Below are 21,247 nucleotides of genomic sequence, written 5' to 3'. Positions count from 1 at the left end.
AAGTCAGTTTTATGGAAAAGCCACTGTAAAAAGCTTGGGTGGGCCTGAAGGCTGAGTGGAGCAAACAGAGTGAGTTAGGTTAATAAAGTATCAGATACAGTGCCTGCCTGTTCAGGAGTGAGGACAGGGTAAGGGGTAGGGCTGTAAAAGGCGTAATGGTCTCTGCCAGCACTTCTGTCGGGGAGAAAGCTCCCTCCCAGCTCTCACTTTAATGCTGGACAATTCAGATCCTCCCCATGTGGCTCTGGTGACTTTCAAGCTGCTGCCCTGTAAATGGAGCTCAGAGGCAGTGAGTCCAAAGTAAGCCTATGCATGAGCCCTTTAGCCCGGGACTGCAGAAGCTTCTGTTTTTGACAGCCTCAACGTCTGCTGGATTTACAGCCAGATGTTATGGAGACTTATCTTCCTAGAACTCAAACCCTGGGCTTGGGGGGCCTGGGACCTCTCACTCCTGAAATATCCCTCTGATTTCCATCTGCCATACATGTGTGGGACTAGCCTGTTCCCCATCTCTGTCCTGCCTACTAGTCTCAATGTGATTTCTTCTTTAATTCCATAGTCATAAGACTTCCATTCAGCTTCATTTATGATGGCTCTGACTGATGACTGATGTATAGTTTAGTTATAATTTTGACGTGGTTGTGTGAGGAGGTGAGCTGTGTTTACCTACACCACAACTGTGGCTATAAGCCTGGTAATACATTTAAATACTAAAATGCTAAGTATTGTTTTATATATAAAGAGAAAGGCTACAACTGCCATTATTAAACATATTTTAATACTTTAAAAAACAAAATTAAAATACTTAGTTCATATTAGTGTATTAAAATATGTAAGAGTGACAAATGTGATTAACAAATGCAATATTAATAGTTGCTTATCATGATCTAGGCCAGAACAAGAAAGTGATTGAAAATACAAAATCATCACAAGCTCTAAGTTTATGAAACACTGGAACACAATACAAAAAAAATCAGCTCCTTCATTAGAGATTTAAGGGCTAGGGTATAAACCAGTCATTCAAAGTTTTGAATGACTGAAAACCAAAGGGCAAATAAATATAGGAAAAAGCTCATGATTAACCAGAAAAATGCAAAATATAACATGGTATTTCACACTGGTCAGAATAGGTAAAATCAAAAGGCAAGAATGTAAACTGGAACACTACTTTGTTGAGCAAACTGACAAATTTCAGTAAAGTTGTATGTACATTATGATTTAATATTTTCTAATTATATGCTCTTGCTCAAAGTTGTGATATAGTTATATGTGTTTACCTCAAGTCAAAAAGAAATCTATTAGTAAATTATATCTACTAAAACAATGTTGAGAAAAAAATTAGCTGTAAATATGTCAGGATATCACTTATATAAATTTGAAAAAGAATTCTGCATCAAATACAGGCAGATAAATATATAAATGGAAGGATTAAACACTCTTGTGATACTTGTGGATGGTTACGGAAGGGAAGAGTGGAGAGAAAATGATTGGATTAGGAGGGGAAGGAGAACCAAGAGGGACCTGTTTTGATACGCATTTTTTACTTAATAATTTATTCCTATTTCTTTTGGACTTGTTTGAAGCAATACCAAGTGTTGGGGTATAAAATCTACTAACCAAAAACAAATCTGAGTTATAATTAATTTACTTAACTGTGCGGTCATAAACTCATTTTATACATTAATTATATTACAATTATGTTATATATTAATATAGGTATTACATATTATAATATTCACTTTCACATTCAATATCTTACTTGAATCTTACGAATCGGTAGGGTAGGCTCGTTAGGTACCATCATCACCATTTCACAGTGGAAAAAGCAAACTCAGATCAAAATGATTTGTTTTATCACTGACAGATAGTAACAGTCTCAAACGGAATGCAAGTCCTAAAGCCCAGCTATGACGCCCAAAATAAGAACTTCAGTTCTATAAGATGGCAGAGAAGCCTTGGCTGGTGTAGCTCAGTGGATTGAGCATGGGCTGTGAACCAAAGGGTCGCCAGTCTGACTCCCAGTCAGGGCACATGCCTGGGTTGCAGGCCAGGTCCCCAGTGGGGGCCACATAAGAGGCAACCACACATGGATGTTTCTCTCCCTCTCTTTCTCCCTCCCTTTCTCTCTCTCTAAAAGTAAAGAAATAAAAAATTTTTAAATTAAAAAAATTTATGTATTTATTCTTGGATGTTTAAAATTTGGTGACCTTCAAAGTATAATACAATATTTTGATGCAATACAGCTGATGAGATGATGTTTCTTGCACTGCTCAAAAACAGGTTTTTGAACTTGTCAATTTTGATGCCTTTTAACACTTCTCTTGTTTTTTGTCTCAACTCTTCCACTTCAGCAAAATGTTTCCCTTTGAGGGCTTTTTTTTCCACTCAGGGAAACAACAACAACAAAAAAAGGGTGCTTGGAGCAGATCAGGTGAATGGAACGGTGGGGGGTAAGGGGGTAATGATGTTTTTGGTCATAAATTGCCAAACACTCAGTGCAGTGTGGGCAGGTGCGCTTATAAATCGCCCATAATGAAATGGGCAAACACACTGAAAGTCTTTAAAAAATATTCACCAGCCCTGGCTGGTGCAGCTCAGTGGATTGAGCACCGGCCTGCGAACCGCACGATCGCGGTTCGATTCCCAGTCAGGGCACGTGCCTGGGTTACAGGCCAGTTCCCAGCAGGGGACCCACAAGAGGCAACCACACATTGATATTTCTCTCCTTCTCTCCTTCCCTTCCCCTCTAAAGATAAATAAATAAAATCTTAAAAAAAAATATTCACCAAAGCTGAATGCAACCTCTCACAACAATACCTGGTACACTGATACAAATGGGTTCTGAGAACTCTCACCTAGAGTGGGAAGCATGTACTACAAGGGGTCCACCCTCATATATGTACTTTTTCCTATAAAAGTACAAAATTTTAAAACTTATAAAAATTTCTTACTTTTTTATTTGAGTCCTCTTCTGAATTAGAGTCCTTCTCTGATGATGGCAAGTGTACTACACACTGAATTAATTGTAAAACCAGTGCTGTAACCATCTGAATATACATAGGCTCTCCATCCATGTCACTACTGTTTAACCTTTAGTGAAAAGGAAAATATTTAAATCATACAGAGTATAAAGAGAATTTCATTTTGCATGTCATCTGTTACCTTTAACTTTCAGGATGCTTTCATTACCAATACTTCTAGGCATTAGCTTTAGTGCTTACAGTAGTATCATGTTTAATTATTTTTAGTAAATTAGAAAAAAATGCCAATTGAATCCCTATACATACTTAGATAATTAAAACAAAGGAAAATAAAATATTTAATAATATTTCTTCCCACATTCCATGTTTACTAGAGATAAAACATTTATAATGAAAAATATAAAATACTTCTAAAAATAATTTTTTAAATGAGGAAAATCTTCCAGATTTCTAAATGCCCCTGCATTGTGGTACTCATTCTTACTAATATCTGATATAGTCAGCTCTTAATCATCTGTGCTATAGTGTAAGTTCTATTGGATAGAATATAAAAAATCAAATTCTCAATCTTTTGTTATAAAGATAAAAACATAGGAATTATTTTACATGTTGATAGCTTTTCTTCAGGTACAATAGATGTTTTTCAATACACAATTAGTCTCAAAAATTAAGATAATAATAATTATTTTACAGAAGGCAGCCTTGAAAGCAATATAATTCTATATATCAGATCAACACATTTATTCACTCAGGAATATCATAATGATAGGTATGCTAATGATGATGATTACCTATGACAACAAAGGCAATAATGCTAACCACAGCAGTGGACAACATTCCTTAGTTATTTGGTGCTTAGTGGTTTAAAGCGTTTAACCTTCATGTCTACTTTCTACACTGCTATTAGAGTAATCTTTTGACTCTTTTAAAAACAGTATTGGGTGACTTCATACTATATAAAGTATTAAATGCAAGTTCCTTAGTGTAAAATCCTTAAACTTCCTTTGACTCTTTACAGCCGCTTTCTTATTGCTCTTCTCATAGACAAGTGATTCTTAACTAGGGATGATTTTGCTTCTCAGGAGATATTTATCAACCAACCTAATGTTAGTTGTCACTTATTGGGAGGAGGGGTGTTGCTCTTGGCATCTAGTAGGTAGAGATGTCAGGGATGCTGCTAAGTATCCAAGTTACCAAGTATAGGAAAGCCCTGCACAACGAAGTATTATCTGGCCCCAAACGTCAATAACACCAAGACTGAAAAACCCTGCCATAGATCTTTACATTTGAGAATCAGTGAATTTAACTCGCCCAAATACGTATTGTTATTCCACACATCTAAGATATTCTTATTCTCATTTGAATGAACCCTTTCTCTTTTATTTGAATATTAAAATAAATAATTATACAGAAATAATGAAAAATATATAAAGGCTACAATATAATGAAGCTCTCAATTATACTTGACCTTTGCTATAATTACCTGAAGTTCCTTAAACTCCTCTTGCTGGTTGGCAATCTTGCAAGTGAAGTAAAAATTTCTTCCAAAATTAACTGCCTATGTTTTTCATATCTTGAGAATACCTGTTTAGTATTACAAGATTCCAAATTAAGGTTTTTATAATTATTTAGAAGTAGAACAAAAATAATACTATGTGATAAAAATATAAAATATAAAAAATTGCAATATAAAACATTTCACTTAAAATGAAAATGTTTTCAACATTTTCAATAGCAATGACTGAAATAACCTGCTTTTCTATGATTAATAATATTCTTATAGGAGTCAGAGTACAGAAAGATTCAAATGATTTTAAACAATTATGATTTTAAAGAAAATATTATAGATTACCAACTAAAAATATATATTTTTTGTTTCTTATCCTTATGAAGCACATTTCTTTTCCATTGCTGTTAGAAAGAGGTCAAGGAAGGAGAGAGAGAGAAAGATCAATGTGAGAGGAAAACATTAACTGGTTGCTTTCTCCAACGTGCCTGGACAACTGATTAAACCCACAACCTGGATGTGTGCTCTGACTGGGAATCAAACCTGCAACCTTTCGGTCTACAGGACAACTCTCCCACTAACTGAGCCACACTAGCCAGGGCACTAACTAAAATATTTTTAAGTATTTAGAAGTGCTTAAAACCTAAGGGACACTGAAACAGTTTTTATGTTGAAATGAATCGATGGAAAACTCAAATTTGCATTGATTTTTACAAGTTTGGATTAAATGTTATCAATATTTTTCTTGGGGGATAAACTAAAAATATGAATTAATTATACTTACTGCAGTGACTAACTTAATGGCACACAATTGCAGTTCACTGACATTTTCCACAAAAAATGGTGTTATTCCCATTGATGATACCTGCACACACCCATAAAAAGCGTAATTAGTACACATCTCTAGTTGATTTCAGTAACAGTCTACCTTACTAAATTCTAAAACATTCTCAAACTTACTGCAAAACACTAAGAGGGCATTTACTTCCGTTCACTAATCTGCACCTAGTTCTTTCTCTGATCCCTTTCATCTTCAAACATATTAGCATATACCTTCCTTCACAGCTGCAATTCCTCTAATCTCCACCTTTTAGATTGATAAATATCACAGAAATATAAAGAAACAAAAAATATTTCTGCTATTCTGGATAAAAATGTTCTGGCATATTTTAAGGAAAATGATAATATATCTTTCAAAGAATTAGGGTTTGGAATTTATACTACATTCGTTCACCTATCTTCTGCACAAAATGTTTCTTTTTAAAACTTCCCTTGAATTTATTTCAATTTAAGATACATACTCTGCATGAAAAAAAATTAACACAGTGCAGGTATTATTATCAAGTGAGTGAGGTTACACTGAACTCAATTAGACTCTCTATTCTTAAATCATTTGGTCCATAAATATGAAAATGCTTCAAAATAACTTACCTGAAGAATTGTTGTATCTGTAAGAAGCTGGATCTCTAACAATTCTGATAAGCTGCTAACAATGTCACAAACTTTATTATAAAGCATTACTATTACTCTCTGCTTATGAGTAGAACACTTTGCCCGTTTTGCCTTTGAACTTAATATGCCTCCTAAAAAATTCAAAACAAGAAATATATAAACTTTTAACAATTTTTAATGAATAGTAATACAACTGTTTTCTGAATTAAAAGAATACACTTTTTTTCCTACATAAAAACCTGGTAAATAAAGCTGGATATTATTGAAAGAGAAAATTACTCTAGGTATATCTAGTTAGAGAGTAAACATTATTTTAACAGCACTGTATGACACATTTCAATGGCTATTAAATTCTTGTATTTAAAATATTACTTCCTTTTTATTTTATTAATTGTAAGATTATAAGATAGTAAGTTTCTATTTCCCTTTAAGTTAATATGCAATTATTAAATGGGTAACTAAATGTAGGTTATTCAGAAACCAAGTTTGTCCTCCTCTCTTCAACCATATACATGTTAACTATTTCACTGCTCATTTATAAAAGGTTATTAAATAAAGAAAGAATATGTATCCTGAGTCAATCCTTTTTATAGACAACTAATATTTTGGGTAAAATTAAGGGAAAGTGATAAATGGAACCAGAAGCTATACTATCTGGGATTCTTCCCTGACCAGTAGACACTACTTTATTATACATAAATAGGTGCTAAAGAAATAACTGAACAAACACTGGGTTAACTAAACTTTATATTCTAGTCAAATCAAAGGCAGTGTTTATTACATTCTATGTAATCTAATTTGTACGCCATTTTAAGTCATTGCATTCTGATCCATCCAACATGGTAAAATTATATAATAGATTATTTTGATATTATACTAAAAAACTATCAATATAAAAGGGAAAACTAACCTCCATGAGGATCTAATCTGTAAACAGGATCATACTGAGGATAAAGTGTATTCTGCAAATGAAATTTAGTGTACTGTATAACTCTTTCAATTACATCCTCAATATATACAGCTTTTGGCATGTTAGGGGATGTCATAATGTTGATAGTTGTAAGACAGGCATCCGCTGATTTTGTAACTCTCTCCATAATAAGGTCTCTCCATAACCTTTCTTCTTCTTCAGTATCGTTATTCTATAAAACATTGTTAATGAAATGAAACACATTTATTCCTTAAAATACAAAAAAACCCTCAATTATGATATATTTGATTTTCACAGGTGGAAAACATGGTAAGAGTTTTGATGTGTGTATATTCTTTAAAAACATTAGGAATGAAGTAGAAATACTAATATTACTATGTTTCAACATAATATACTGTTTTCTAATTTCACCACTAGATGATATTCTAATGACAAAGTTATAGTTACCGTTACCTGTGTACTGTATCTACATCTAAGATTTTAGCTAAAGACTATAATTATATACATTAACTTTGTATTTGGGGTATAAGCATTATGATAGTCAAAAGAACTTTATAAACTCTGATTGTAGTTGTGAGATCAAAGCAAAAATTAACAATAACAAAAGGTAGAGCCTTATTTAAAAGCAGTAAAATGTTCCTATCATTCTAATACCTGTTTTCCAACAACACTGCATTTTTGAAACTGAGATTAAAAGCAATGATTATGCATACCACTGAAAACATAATTTATTTTTTTAAATGAATAATTCAACAACTGACTGAAGACCACACTTTAATTTACACATCAGCAGCCTGCATTGCAATTGTGATGAGGTACTTTTAATCTTACTTATAGTGGAGGGTTTTGCTTTATAAATAAAGTAATTAAAGCAGAGAGGGGCTTTCTAATCTTTAATGCCTAAAAACTTGATTACCTTTTTCCTAACTCTCCAGCTTTCTCTCATTTTATTTCTTACCTACCTACTTAAAAATAAGATAAAGTAGCTTTTTTTTGATATTAAAATTGCTGTTTGGAAGAGTCCATTAAAGAGGTTTATCATTCATGCCAAACATTAAGATGATCTATAGCACATTAAATAATGCTAATGTTTCCAGAAATAAAAATGATTTCATTAAGACTGAATCAGCTAGCTCTCCAGAATTCTAGATCCTTGATGATACTTATCACAATTTCTTGTGAAATTAAACTAAAAAACAAAACAAACAAAAACAACCTTGTAGACTAAAGACGGAGCATACTACCAGTATAGGTTTCTCTAAACTTTTTGTTTTTATCATTCAAAAATGAATTTAGAGGGGGAATTGGAAAATATGGATATATTTAATAGGCCATTGAAGATTTTTCCCCACAATTTCTTATTCCAAGTACATCACTTAGCAATCCTGTGGCTTCCGAAAACATCAAGAATATGTCCCTCATAAGAGAAAATCCAGTACATATATGAAATATATATGTATTAGTATGAGAATACTAATATATATGAAATAGTATGTGTTTATTTACATGTGAGAATGGAAGTATATATACATCAAAAATGTTAACAATAGTTATTGATGAATAAGAATATGGACCTTTTGTGCTCTTTACGTTTTGGAAAAATTTTTAAATAAATACACTGTTTTTGAAATCAGGCTTTTAAAAATGAAAGTTCAATAATTCAAAACTTTTCCCAATTCTTTTATCTCTTATATTAAATGGCTACAAACATCAATGTTTCTACTCATTAATGAAAGAGATATCAAGATCAATTTGAATGTGCATATGACTCTGAATGTCTACTATAATGCTAGGAAGGCAAATCTCAGGCAATGTAATTTAAATCAGTTCATAAAGTATTATATCATGTTCTAAGTGCTTTTGATATACACAGCTAAAATGTAATAACAATTCCAGTTACCATTTACTGAGAACTTACAACATGCCAGACATTCTTAAGCACTTTACAGGAATTATCTAAATCTTTTGACTACCATTTGAGCTAGGTATAAAAATGGCATCTAAGAATTAATGTTTTAGGATACATTAGGAAATCAGCATAAGATTTCTAACTAATTTTCCAGGGAAGGTCAACAGAATTACTACCCTCTATCATTTACTTCTTAAATGAAAAGACATTTTAAACACACACACTCCCACAAGGAAAAGCATAATATAAAGGAACAGTCCTTTAAATTAAATGAATTTATATCTGTCATCATTTTTCATACTTTATGTCAGAGCTGTAAACTGATAACGTGTACAATCAATCTGGGATTTCTAAAAGTACAACTCTGGCAGCAAGCCTGATGAATGTAACTAGTAAATGGTGGTAACAAGCTGAAATTAATAAAATTTGGAATGTTCCCTATAAACCAAAATTCCCATGGAAAAATATATCTTAACAACAGTAAGGGTAAAAACAGTACGGATCTTAAACTTACATGATTTAACAAAGTAGAAAGCTTTGACCCATCTTGAATATTCTTCTCCAAGATATTTAGGACTTTCACAGTTTTGTCAGTAGAAAGCTGAAACAGCAACATAAATTCTTTTATCCATCATTGGTAGAAGTACTAATTATTCAAGAAACATTCTGTAGAATTATCCCTGTTAGGCTATGGAGTATATAATATTACCACCCTCTTAAAGAACAGAAAGGAAACTTTCCTACTTACATCCTCAAGTCTGAACTACATAGAGAATCAATCATTTGTTCTGAATGATGGGAGAGCAAATACACAATGGGCATACGCATGTTTCTAACTCTTAACCCTTAACTATATACAGTGAGTCAAGACTAAGTTTGCTCTGATGCTTGGCACCCAGTTTTTGTGCCAGTGACACTGAACATGCATGTAAAACACACATACACAAGATCTGTTATTTTCATTATAGCATAGTTCCCACATTAGAATGTTATTCAGCAAATGTCTTAAAACCAAAGATAGTATTTTCAATAACAAAAGCATAAAATTGTAAATAAAAGTTACAAATGTAAAAAATACATTGTTTTATTTAGTAGCAATCTTATTATTTTAATATGTCCTATTTTACTTATTACAAAGATTATTCTTCTGTTTAAAAAAATTAGTTGATTTAGAGGTTCAGCCAGGAGGCAACTGGTATTTACAGTCTTTCGATTGAACAGGTCTCTTAGACTAGTGTGCAGCGAGGACTCACACCCAAATCAGCCAGAGAGTCAAATGGGAGGATCAAACAAAGTACTAACATAAGTATATTTTCATTATTTATGCTGGGTTTTAACAATAGATTAAACTACTGTGACTTTTGGTAAACCTTTGATACTTTGAAAATACTCAGCAAATTCAATTTTGAAAAAGAATATTCTTAGCTACATGCAATTGTGGAACTTATGAATTAAAACCTAAAATTGGCAGTGGCCCCTCAGAAAACTGATGCCATATTCCTATGTACAAGATAAATCAATATACCCTCACTACACATAGTAATATCAATGTAAACCAACAGCCATTAATTCTCAGTTAACTATGTGATGCCTGTCTTTAAAAATCAAATGGGAACCCTTTTACACTACTGGTGAGAATGTAAATTGGTGCAGCCACTATACAAAACAGTACGAATGTTCCTCAAAATAGTAAAAACAGAGCTACCATATGATCCAGCAATTATGTATGTATCCAAAAGAAATAACAACATTAATTCAAAAAAGATAATCTGCACCCCATGTTCATTGCAGAATTATTTATAGGAACCAAGAAATAGAAGCAATTAGTGTCCAACACTGATTTATCCAATGAATGAATAGATAAAAAAATGCAGCATATATGTACAATGAAATATGATTTAGCCCTAAAAATTAAGAAAATTTGTGACAATGTGGATAGACTGTGAGGACTGTGGATAGACTGTGAGGACTGTGGATAGACTAAAGAAACAAGTCAGATAGAGAAAGACAAATAATGTATGATCTCATTTACATCTGGAATGTAAAAAGCAACAACTAGCAACTGAAGTCACAGGTAACAGAGAAGTGACTGATGGATGTCACAGGTGGGGGTGGACAAAACGGGTGAAGGTGGTCAAGAGGTACAAATTTTCAGCTTTAAGATAAAAAATAAGTCCTGGAAATGTAATGTATAGCATGGTGACTGTACTTAATAATACATTATATAATTGATCCCTGAACAACATGAATAAGGATGCCTACCCGTAACAGTGCAGCCCCAAATTTGTGTATAACTTTGACTCCCCCAAAACTTAACTACAGTTGGCCTTTCACATCTGTGAATTAAACAAACTGTGCTTGAAAAGAGTATTTTCAATCCAAGGTTGTGAAACCTGAATATACCAAGGAAATGTGTTTACTTAAAAAAAATCCATGTATAAGGGGACTTGTACAGTTCACACCAGTGTTGTTCAAGGATCAACTGCATATTTGAAAGCTGCTAAGTAGAACTTGAAAGTTTTCATCACAAGAAAAAAAAACTGTATTGTGATGATGAAGGTTAACTGGATTTACATATGTTGTGATCATTTTGTTATACATACAAATACCAAATCATGTTGTATAACTAAAAATAATATAATGTTAAATGTCAATTATAGCTTAATAAAAACATCAAATTTATGGCACATTTATTATTTGGTAATAGGCAATACATAAATGAATATAAAATAAATACCTGATTATCTTAACCTTGTGAAACATCAAAATGTTTTACAGTCTACTTTAAAATGATAAATTGAAAACTAAGTTTAAATTGTTTAGAATAAACTCTATAGGCAAAGATAATTTTTGATTAATTCTTTCACTATTCTTGAAGAACAAATCATTATCTCTAAATTACAGACTAGGAAACTTAAGACCTAGAGTAGATAATTTTCTGCAAGAGGGAGCCTGATTAGAAGAGAAGAGGTGATTCCTTTAAAAATTGTATTTGCATAGAAATCATGCAATAGTTTAGGGGGTGAATGGTGGCTCATAAAGATTATAGGAAGCAGTTCCTTGATGCTGTCACTGTTGTCTGAAATTATTAACAATAAAAAATATCCTGCAATTCCATCAGTGCAATGAGACTACTGAGCAACAGACAGCTCCTAGGAAAGACAATTCACAGATTATAAAGCCTGCAGCAAGGAGCCTATGGACTTAATGTGACTGTAGCTTTACTCTTTCACAAGTGTAAGTGATTAAAGCAAATGTCAGAAAAAATTTAGTGTATATATGCATGTAAATAATCTAATTTTTTGAGACAATAAAAAATAAAAACATGAAGAGATCGATGGCTCTTTCAATGAAATGATTTCCTTTAGAACAATGTGCAGAATATTTCTTTGATTCAAGGTTAAAAAAAAAGAAAAAGAAAGAATTCAGGTTAGACTCTCAGAAGCAACCATGAATTTTCTTTGATTATTTACTTTATGTAACTTTGCAATTTACCTTGAACACTTTAAACATTAGATATTAAGTAAATTCATAAACTCTACTTTAGTGAGATACCTTATCCATTATACCCATTGCTTTAATTTTAGCAGATTCACTGCCGAGTTCATTAAGTTGATGTTTTCCTAAGAGTAGTTCCTGAGGAATTTCATCATCATCACCTGACAAACCAAATCAAACAAACGAACAGTTTAGGTAAAAGAAATAGCTCGAAATAGTAAGCTTAACTTTTTAATAAAATTTCTGGACATACAAACACTTCTAAAACAAACTAAACAGCCCTGGCTGGTGTGGCTCAGTGGATTGAGTGGCTGCCTGCAAAACAAGGAGTCACTGGTTGGATTCCCAGGCAGGGCACATGCCTGGGTTGCAGGCCAGGTCCCCAGTAGGGGGTGTGTGGTAGGCAACCACGCATTGATATTTCCCTCTCTTTCTCCCGCCCCTCCCCTCTAAAAATAAATTTTAAAAACCTTAAAAAACAGTCAGAGCACATGCCTGGGTTGCAGGCAGGTTCCCTTCAGACCAGTTCCCAGCAGGGGACCCACTAAAGGCAACCATACATTGATGTTTCTCTCCCTCTCTCCTTCCCCTCTAAAGACAACTAATAAATAAAATCTTTAAAAAAAAAAAACTTAAAAAACAAAACAAAACTAACTAAACAATAACCTAAGAGGCCTCTGTAGACCTCAAGCAAACCCTAATTAAAAGGACAGCAACTAAGATGGGAAGAGGAGATAAGCTATCTCATCTTTACTAACTTTCAATATACCCTCAGCCAAACTCTTTTCCCTAGGAGGCTAATCTGTACAGACCTCAACAGTCTCCCTTGCCCACTGGGCTTCTGCACAGGCTTATAGCCAGTGGGGTGCCCTGTCTGAAGATCAAACAGAAGGTGAGCAAAGGTTAGGGTATTTATATCCTTGACTCCTTCCTTGAAAAGTTTCCTTAAATTGACCTTGACCTCTGCCAAAAGGTCACTGCTTTTATCAAGGCAGCTCACTCTACAACTTCTCCCTACTAAGTTCTCTTTAACCATGTTCCTCTGGGTGTAGAGAAGATAACAGTTCCATGCCTGTAAACCTTGGGTTCCAACACTACTCTGCCCCCACTTTTGTAACTGATTTCTCTGTATTATTTACAGAGGAAGACAAAGGTTTCTCAGCACACAACTGGGAAGTTTTAGCAATGAAGAACTGATACTCCAAATAATGGAAAAAAACATTAATGATACTTAGGCAAGAAACTGTCACAATACAAATACTTTCAAGATAAAGGGTAATGTATTTTCTACGGAATTTTCAAATAGATAAACTCATATAAAAAGTGCTCATATCCCATATGGCTTATGTATAAATTAGGCACTAGTGTCTGTACCAGCTGAAGGTGGCATAAAATTGTTGAGCAGCTCTGAACACTGTGAGCCATATTTTTATATAAATTTAATATTTTGAATTTTATATTTTATAGCTATGATATCCACATATTATTATAAAATATATGACTACTATATTAATTATATTGTATTTTAATTGGTTTACTATTTTGTTTTCCATATTAGACTATGTATTACAGAAGGTCCTTGAATAACTTCATTTTGTTCTACGTTGTTTGGTATAACATTAATGAGGAAAACAAACAACTGATTCTCACCTGGGTCCACTGTCTGTGTGGACTTTGCATGTCTTCCCCATATCTATGTGGGTTTTCTCTGGGCACTAGGGTTTCCTATCATATTGCAAAGATGTGCGTATTTGGTTAATCAGCATGTCTATTTGTCTCTGTCTGAGTGAGTATGGGTTTGTGTGAATATGCCTGGTAATGGAAGGGCATCTTATTCAGGGCTGGTCCCACGTTGTACCTTGAGCTGCTGGGATAGACTCCAACCACTTGCTTTCCTAAATTGGAATGAGCCGACTGGAAAATAATTATCTTGTTTTTATTAATCTTTCTTAAATCTGTGTATAGCTCACATTTATTTCAAATGTTTAATGGTAGAAGTGTTTTGGGTCTTTATTTAGAAATTTGGTGACGTTTTTGTGACCAGCAATTTGCCACAGGATGTTAACTCTTTTTCTGTCAATTAGTCTATGGTAAAATTGGTTTCATTATACACTAATTTGCTGGAAGTCAGTTTCCAAGAACCTATTGAGGATATTAAGTGAGGACTTACTGTAGTTAAAGCCAGAGGCTGAGGTATTTATTTTTGCATTTCTAGCAGTTAACATACTTTTGACAAACACTATTCAATACACATTGGGTATTAGGATAAATTTATAGAGGAATGGGTTCCTATTTTTACATCATTACTATAGCTTCCTTCCATACCTAGGGCCTATTCAAGTTTCATCTGCACAAAGACTTCCTTAATTACTCTAACTTGTGGAGGCTATACTCTCGGGATTCTTGAGACACTATTAATACTTATCTAATTATTTAATACTTGATTTTTATACCAAAGTTTTCAGTTGCTTAATAACATAGACTGGACTTGACTTCACAGCTAGATTTTAAGTTTCTTGAAAACACAGACCATGCCTTTGAATCCACTAGAGTAACTGGCAGATAGGTAAATAAATATAGTATTTTAAACTGATTTTATAGAGATAAATATATTTAAAAATTATTTTACCAAATGCAGTAAAATCCATATCTTCTAAATTATCCAAAATATTCTCTATTGAGGCTGTGAATCTCTTAAAAGTTGAAGAATCCATCATTTCTGCAACACAGAAAAAAAAAAGCTTATTATATCCACATTCCAAATAGAAAAATGGAAGTTGAAGAATATGAATAAAAAGAAATGAACTAAAATGTTACCTTCTGGTGTTAATTTTGGTTCATAAGCTTTTCTCTTCTTCTGTTTTTCTTTTTTCTTCATTTTTCTAGCAACTAAAAGGAACAAAAATAAATACGGAAATGCAGGAATGACAACTTAAAATGTTTCCATCTGTTTGATTTCTTCCATTAATCAAATACTTAAATGATAATCATTGCTAGTCCAAAATAAATACACATTTTTGTCTTGATTAAAAATGGTTAATTAAGTCATAAAATATTAAATATTCTTCAAAGTTATAGCCCTAAATTTAAATTGGCTTATGTAACATATCTGTTGATACTGATGAATTACCCTCACTAAGGCTGGGAGGAGGAGAATAATCTTCCATGTCAGAATCTGATGGACTTCGGTTTCGATAACGACCACCACCAGAACTTCTTCTTCCTTCATGAGAGTGGCCACTTCTCCTATGATCCCCAGAGCTTCTTCTGTCTCGCTCTTCATATTCCCAAGCTTTATCATCATCTTTTTTATGTCGTTTCCTAGAGGCTAGAAGCAAATCCCCATGACAAATATTTTACCTCATTTAAAAATAACATTCAAACTTGCACTTTAAAAATGAACTACCTGGGGGCGAAAATCTACACATATGGAACTAGGAAATTCCAAGTCATTCTGTTTAACCAGAAATATAAACTAGGGTATAGAAATGTTATCACTTATTTTAGCTATCTAGAGTTAAAGATTTTTACATGAACTTGGTTTGCTAATATATAAAGATATGAATGCTGTCTGAATTAAACCACAGTGCTCATTTCAAAGAGGTATTCAGTGTCAGTAGAGACAATATCTGAACTTTTGGATTAATTAAGGCATGTAAAGCAATCTTTATCTAGGATTTGGATGAAAACAGAAACATCTTAAAGCATGTGGATTCTTGATGGGGAACAGGGTAAGAAGGAAAAAGTAAACTACTGAAAATATTACAGAATATTGGTAACCATGTATACAATCAATTAACAGCCAAATTAAGCCCACAACTGAGTGACTCATTAGAAATGTCTGTTCACTGGGAGATGGAGAGCAATAGAAGTGACAAATATTTACCATACCTGCTCTAGGGTACAGTACCACCAAGTTAAAACTAAAATAGAGAACTGATGTGTCCTACATCTTGGGATCATACACTAGCTGTTGTGACCACTTGTTGACAATGAAATACTTTCTAGTCTGTTGATCTAAATTGGACTCCCTTGCTTTCTTGTAACTGGCTTCTATTTCAGACTCCCCAACTAAGATCAATTCTCAAATACTTAAAACAAAATTCTTGCTTGAGTCCCCTATCTGGTTTAGATTCAAGGAAGCCAAACCTTGGTCCATGTAGGCTTGTACCCATGTCCTTGTGTGGATAATCAATGTCTATCTATACCCTGGTTAATTTTACCCTTACACACCACCCCAGCTATTCCTATTCAACAATCTAATTCAGTTTCTAGTTCTGGACCCTTCTGTCCAATCTACTGACAGTATGACAGAAAAAGATAATTTTGTTTCCTTTTCTTTGTGGTCATAGGCTTGACAGGGCAAGATGATTCATAAAAGGCCAAATGTAAATGAACATATTTAAACCTTCAGTGATTTTCTTCATGATTAGGCATAAATTTGACTTTAAAACATATAAGGAAAAGGTAAAATTTCTTCTCCTTTTATTATTAGGGTATGCCCGAGTATATGCTTGTAGGGAGGGCTTGCCTTATATAAAAATGTAAATAGGGGTGTGTATGTATGTGTGTGTGTCAGAGAAACAGGCTATTTATGGATACCATTCACTAAATGTTTTTTTCCAACAAGTACTGAAATACCTACCAAATCTCAGGAATAACAACAAACTTGGTGAGAAAACAGTATTCTATGATCTCAAATATGACCTACTCTGTCTTAGTAAATTTTAATTAATTTCATAAGAAATATATTTCAAGCATTCATGTCTATGAGACATGCTTGAAAAATCTTATAGTTTTTAGCAAGTATATATATTATGCTGTATTGGTGGTAATTTTTAGGCAATGAAAACTTTTGTTAAAATTTATTAAACTTTAGGCAATTTAGATGAAAATGGAATGGAAATTAGAAAAAACCCAACCTCTATGAGACACTAAGTGTTGCAATAGGCTATCAGGACCCCAATGCATTGTGACTGGCTTGTTCCTTCAGTTTTCTCTTATTACCCTGGAAGTAGGGAGGGACTTAATACAAAAGGTGGGGCAAAAGTAGGTTTATGGTCATGAGTACACAAAACAGAATTTATTCTTATATACAAATTTCTCCTATTATCTCTCTTTAGCTTCTTATATCTCCCTTCCCCTCCCCCAGATCTTATATTTGAGCTGTGGCTTCCAAATTTGTGTGACCGAAGTTTCAAAATTACCCTTCAGTCCTTCCCCTCTCTCCTTCAACTAAACTATTTCCTTAGTTTTAGATTTTTGGGAAACCAATTTGATTAAACTACAGTAAAATTTTGTACTTTTGAAAGTCTCTGTCAAAGCAGCATAAGCTTTCTATGTATGTTCATACTAGTTCTATATTTTGTATTGCACTGTGTTTCCTTTATATTCTCTTTCTTGAGGTACAATCACAATCTAGTTGTTTGTCAACTATCAACTGGAGTCTTTTCATCACTAAAATCAGTGGCCCCAACATTAACATTTCTATGTTATGGCCCAAAAATAAACCAAGAAAGACAGGAATCTGCTTTGAGATCTCTAGCAAAACCCAGAGAAACTTCTCTTATTCCTATCAGGGGTTGAAGATAAGGGTCTCTAACTAATATTAGTTTTTAATATACTTGGACATAGATACAAGGGGATCCGAGGCTTTAATATGAATCTGTACTCCTCTAAGATAAGACAACAGCTCTCATAATAGAAACAAGGAAAAGTACAGTGACTGCACTGATGACAAACATGAAGCATGGGTGGTTCCCTCCCCTACTTTACACTACATGGGCATTTCTGATCATGTTGTCCTTTCTACTTAATTGTAAGGTAGCTTCAGAATTCTCATCAGCTTAGTAATGCAAACAGTCACTCTCAATGAACTACAGTTGAAGTATGATTTGAAATCAATCTGTAATTAACTAACTTCTTTTTAGCTATTCCCTTTAGAAATGGGTGATGTATTAGGGGGATAGGGAAGAGGGAGGAGAAGCATGCATATAAAAGGGAGTAAGTTTCTAGGCCACCTGATCTCCTTTCTCTTCTCCCTTTCCAGTGCATATATTCCCAAATGAACAAAATGTTTGATTATAATAAAATTAGTAACTTTAGCCATTGAAATATACTATATGTAAATACATCTCATAATACAAGCGGTAACAAGTATACATGTAATTAAATATGTCAGATTAACTTTGCTATATATTTTATTTCAATTTTAAAACTTTGTTCAGATTTGTTCAGTATTCATAATCTACTGCTCATAGCTCAAGAGCTCACAATTTTAAGACGATCAGAGTAAATGAACATTGATTGAAAACTTTGGAGCAGGTGAAGAGCTTCCATCAGCAATATACATTTAAAAATGGCAGCATGCATCTGTCTTTCCTGCCCTTGCTTGTCACACCTCAATCTATGGACACTAGGTGGAAAAGGTAGAACACACTGGTGGTCTTCCCACTTCTTTTGGTCATAATGACTAAGTCAGTTGGCACACAAGTGAAGATCTCCCATAGTCTGTTTCCACTGAATGCCGTTTAAGTCAAACAAGGTTGCTGACCCCTCTTGGCTAGGCTCAATTCTCTTGCTCCAGAAGAAGGAAGATAGGGATAAAAGAGAAGAACTTTTTCAGTGGACCAGTAGGAAGACAGGCGAGGCATAGTAAGTCTAGTGCAAAGACAGGTGATCACAGTGTTGTAGAGAGGTAGCTGTGTAGTGAAGAAGCCAGCTCTGGAAAACAGTGAAACAAGGGAGGAATTCCAGGACACAGCTGGGCAAAAAAGAGAAGCCAGGTGCAAACCACACAGATAATCAGCAATGTGCTAATCCATTCATAATTTAGTGATAGTATGGTTTTAAGTTATCTTTCACCTGGCTATCTCCTACGTGTCCTTTAAGACTCAAGTGTCACCTCCTCCAATAAGCATTTCCTGAACCCCCAGTATGATTTCTGATGCCAATCCAATGTGCTCCCACAGCACCCTGGATTTACTATTATCACCGTACTACAATTGTTTACATTTCCCCCCCATTAGAATGAAAAGTTTTTCAAAGACGGACCACATCTTATTTGTCTTTTTATTCTCTGTGCTTAGCATATACCATAGGAGGAGCTCAATAAATGTCTGCTAAATGCACATATACACATGCATATGTGTTATTTGACACTAACCGTAGATTAGATTTTTTTCTTGGTGCCAACTGATCTCATCTTTTATACATGTTTTACGTATAAAGAAAAAAATCTTGCTATATTATTACAAATTAAGATCACTGTACTCTTGCTAATCCAATTATAAATGAGACAAACACATTAATCTGCCTTTTGGTTCTAAAGTAATAATAAAGTTATGTGATACTTACATTCAAAAGTTTCTTCACTATCATTATCTTCATCTGAACTGATTTCAGCATATTTTGGCTTTTCATTAACTGTACTACGCTTGCGTTTATTCATTTTCACACGTTCACAAAGTGGCATGGTGGATTCAATTTCTGCCAGGAGTTCAGGGGGTAATTCTTTTAACACTGATTGATCTATACTACCTATTAATGAAAGGCAAGAAGGAAATGTCAATCTAAAGATAAAACAGAGTTTTTAACTAAATTACCATAATGAAAATAAAATGGAAGTATTTACAAAAGTTTGTCAAGTCACTTTTGTATTTTAATAAAACAGTCATTTATAACTGTAAGTCTTAACCCTAAACTGATAATGCAGTTTTTAAATATATTTCATTACGTAACAATTTAAAAAATACAATAGTATGTAGTTATATCAACAGTTTTTAATATAATATTTTCCTGACAAGCCTTTCTGAATCCAGAGATCCACTGCCATTATCACGTGTATTTGTGATAAGGGGTACATCTCACCTTCTTGATAGCACCCAGATTTGATTTAGAGAGAATTGAAGCAGATATTTTGAAAGCAGTGCTATCCATCAGTATAAATGAGAAGAATTTGAGGACACTTATCATGTCCTTGTCTTCCTGTATGATCCTGGTAGTTGTATATAGTGGATGGAACAAGAGTTTTATATGCTTTTAAATGTCTATTTATATGCTATCAATGTCTATTTGAGAAGATAATGCCTTTAGTGTTAGAGAAAATTTCCTCAAACAGATAACACATATACATTTAATTAAAAATAACAGAAACATGAAAGGTAGGATAAAAAGAACAAAAATATTTTAAAATATACAAATATCTACAACTAAAAATAGTAGATTCAAGTCTGTTATGAAATAAGTTCATATTTTCCAATGAAACAGTAAAGACAGGATGTATATCAATACAATAAAAACTATTAACATAATACTACCTAATCCCCCCCCAAAGCAACTGTTATGAAGAAATATATTATAATATCCTGTTGAGAACTAAAAATAAAGTAGAAGTAGCAAAATCAATTTTTGAGGACAACACATTCTTGATGACTACTGAAGAAGACAATTTTAACTTTACCTACTCATGTAAATCTTTTAATACAAGTATAAAAATGAGGTTTTACCTGCTAAGTTTTAGGAACTAGGAGCAAAGAGTAGCATACAGGTTTATAGCAGGGAATATTAGTGACTATAATCAACATTAACACTGTAACATTCAAATGAAAATGTGAAAAATAAAAATAAGTCATGACAAAAATAAATGGGTACCAATTAAGACAATTTCAAAGCCTCAGAAATACACAAAATTAATAATTTCCGAATAGAAAACAAATTATTAGTCTCAATAGAAAAATAATCCTTTTTAAATTTTTTATAGCACTTTTACTCAACATCATAAGGAAGTTATTTCAGTAACCTTTAGTCTTCAAGTCTTTTAAGGATATGCACAACAACAATTTTACCCAACAAAGAGGTAATAATCATGACTGGTAATATTTCAAAGATTTCATTTCTGAGAATCCTGATATACTAGTGTTCAATATAAATTATCTATGTAATTTTCAAATCATGCAACATTTCTTTGT

At 33.2% G+C, this 21,247-nt stretch overlaps 1 protein-coding gene across 4 annotated transcripts in view; it reads right to left on the bottom strand.

The window, feature by feature from the left end:
* The window catches only part of NIPBL (NIPBL cohesin loading factor), a 182,376-nt gene that overhangs the window by 49,983 nt on the left and 111,146 nt on the right, over window positions 1–21,247 (bottom strand). For all 4 annotated transcript variants that reach the window (XM_037063192.1, XM_037063190.1, XM_037063194.1 and 1 more), the window contains 11 exons: window positions 19,635–19,817; window positions 15,409–15,606; window positions 15,096–15,167; window positions 14,908–14,997; window positions 12,336–12,439; window positions 9,295–9,381; window positions 6,851–7,082; window positions 5,920–6,071; window positions 5,273–5,353; window positions 4,465–4,565; window positions 2,952–3,090 (listed from right to left, as the gene is read on the bottom strand). In XM_037063192.1, coding sequence (XP_036919087.1) covers window positions 2,952–3,090; window positions 4,465–4,565; window positions 5,273–5,353; window positions 5,920–6,071; window positions 6,851–7,082; window positions 9,295–9,381; window positions 12,336–12,439; window positions 14,908–14,997; window positions 15,096–15,167; window positions 15,409–15,606; window positions 19,635–19,817 — 1,439 coding nt within the window. The remainder of the gene's footprint in view (window positions 1–2,951; window positions 3,091–4,464; window positions 4,566–5,272; window positions 5,354–5,919; window positions 6,072–6,850; window positions 7,083–9,294; window positions 9,382–12,335; window positions 12,440–14,907; window positions 14,998–15,095; window positions 15,168–15,408; window positions 15,607–19,634; window positions 19,818–21,247) is intronic.

This window comes from Sturnira hondurensis, unplaced genomic scaffold (assembly GCF_014824575.4).
Source record: "Sturnira hondurensis isolate 20B ecotype Veracruz unplaced genomic scaffold, ASM1482457v3 Scaffold0014384, whole genome shotgun sequence".
Taxonomy (NCBI): Eukaryota; Metazoa; Chordata; class Mammalia; order Chiroptera; family Phyllostomidae; genus Sturnira; species Sturnira hondurensis.
This window is presented reverse-complemented; position numbering and strand designations above follow the sequence as displayed.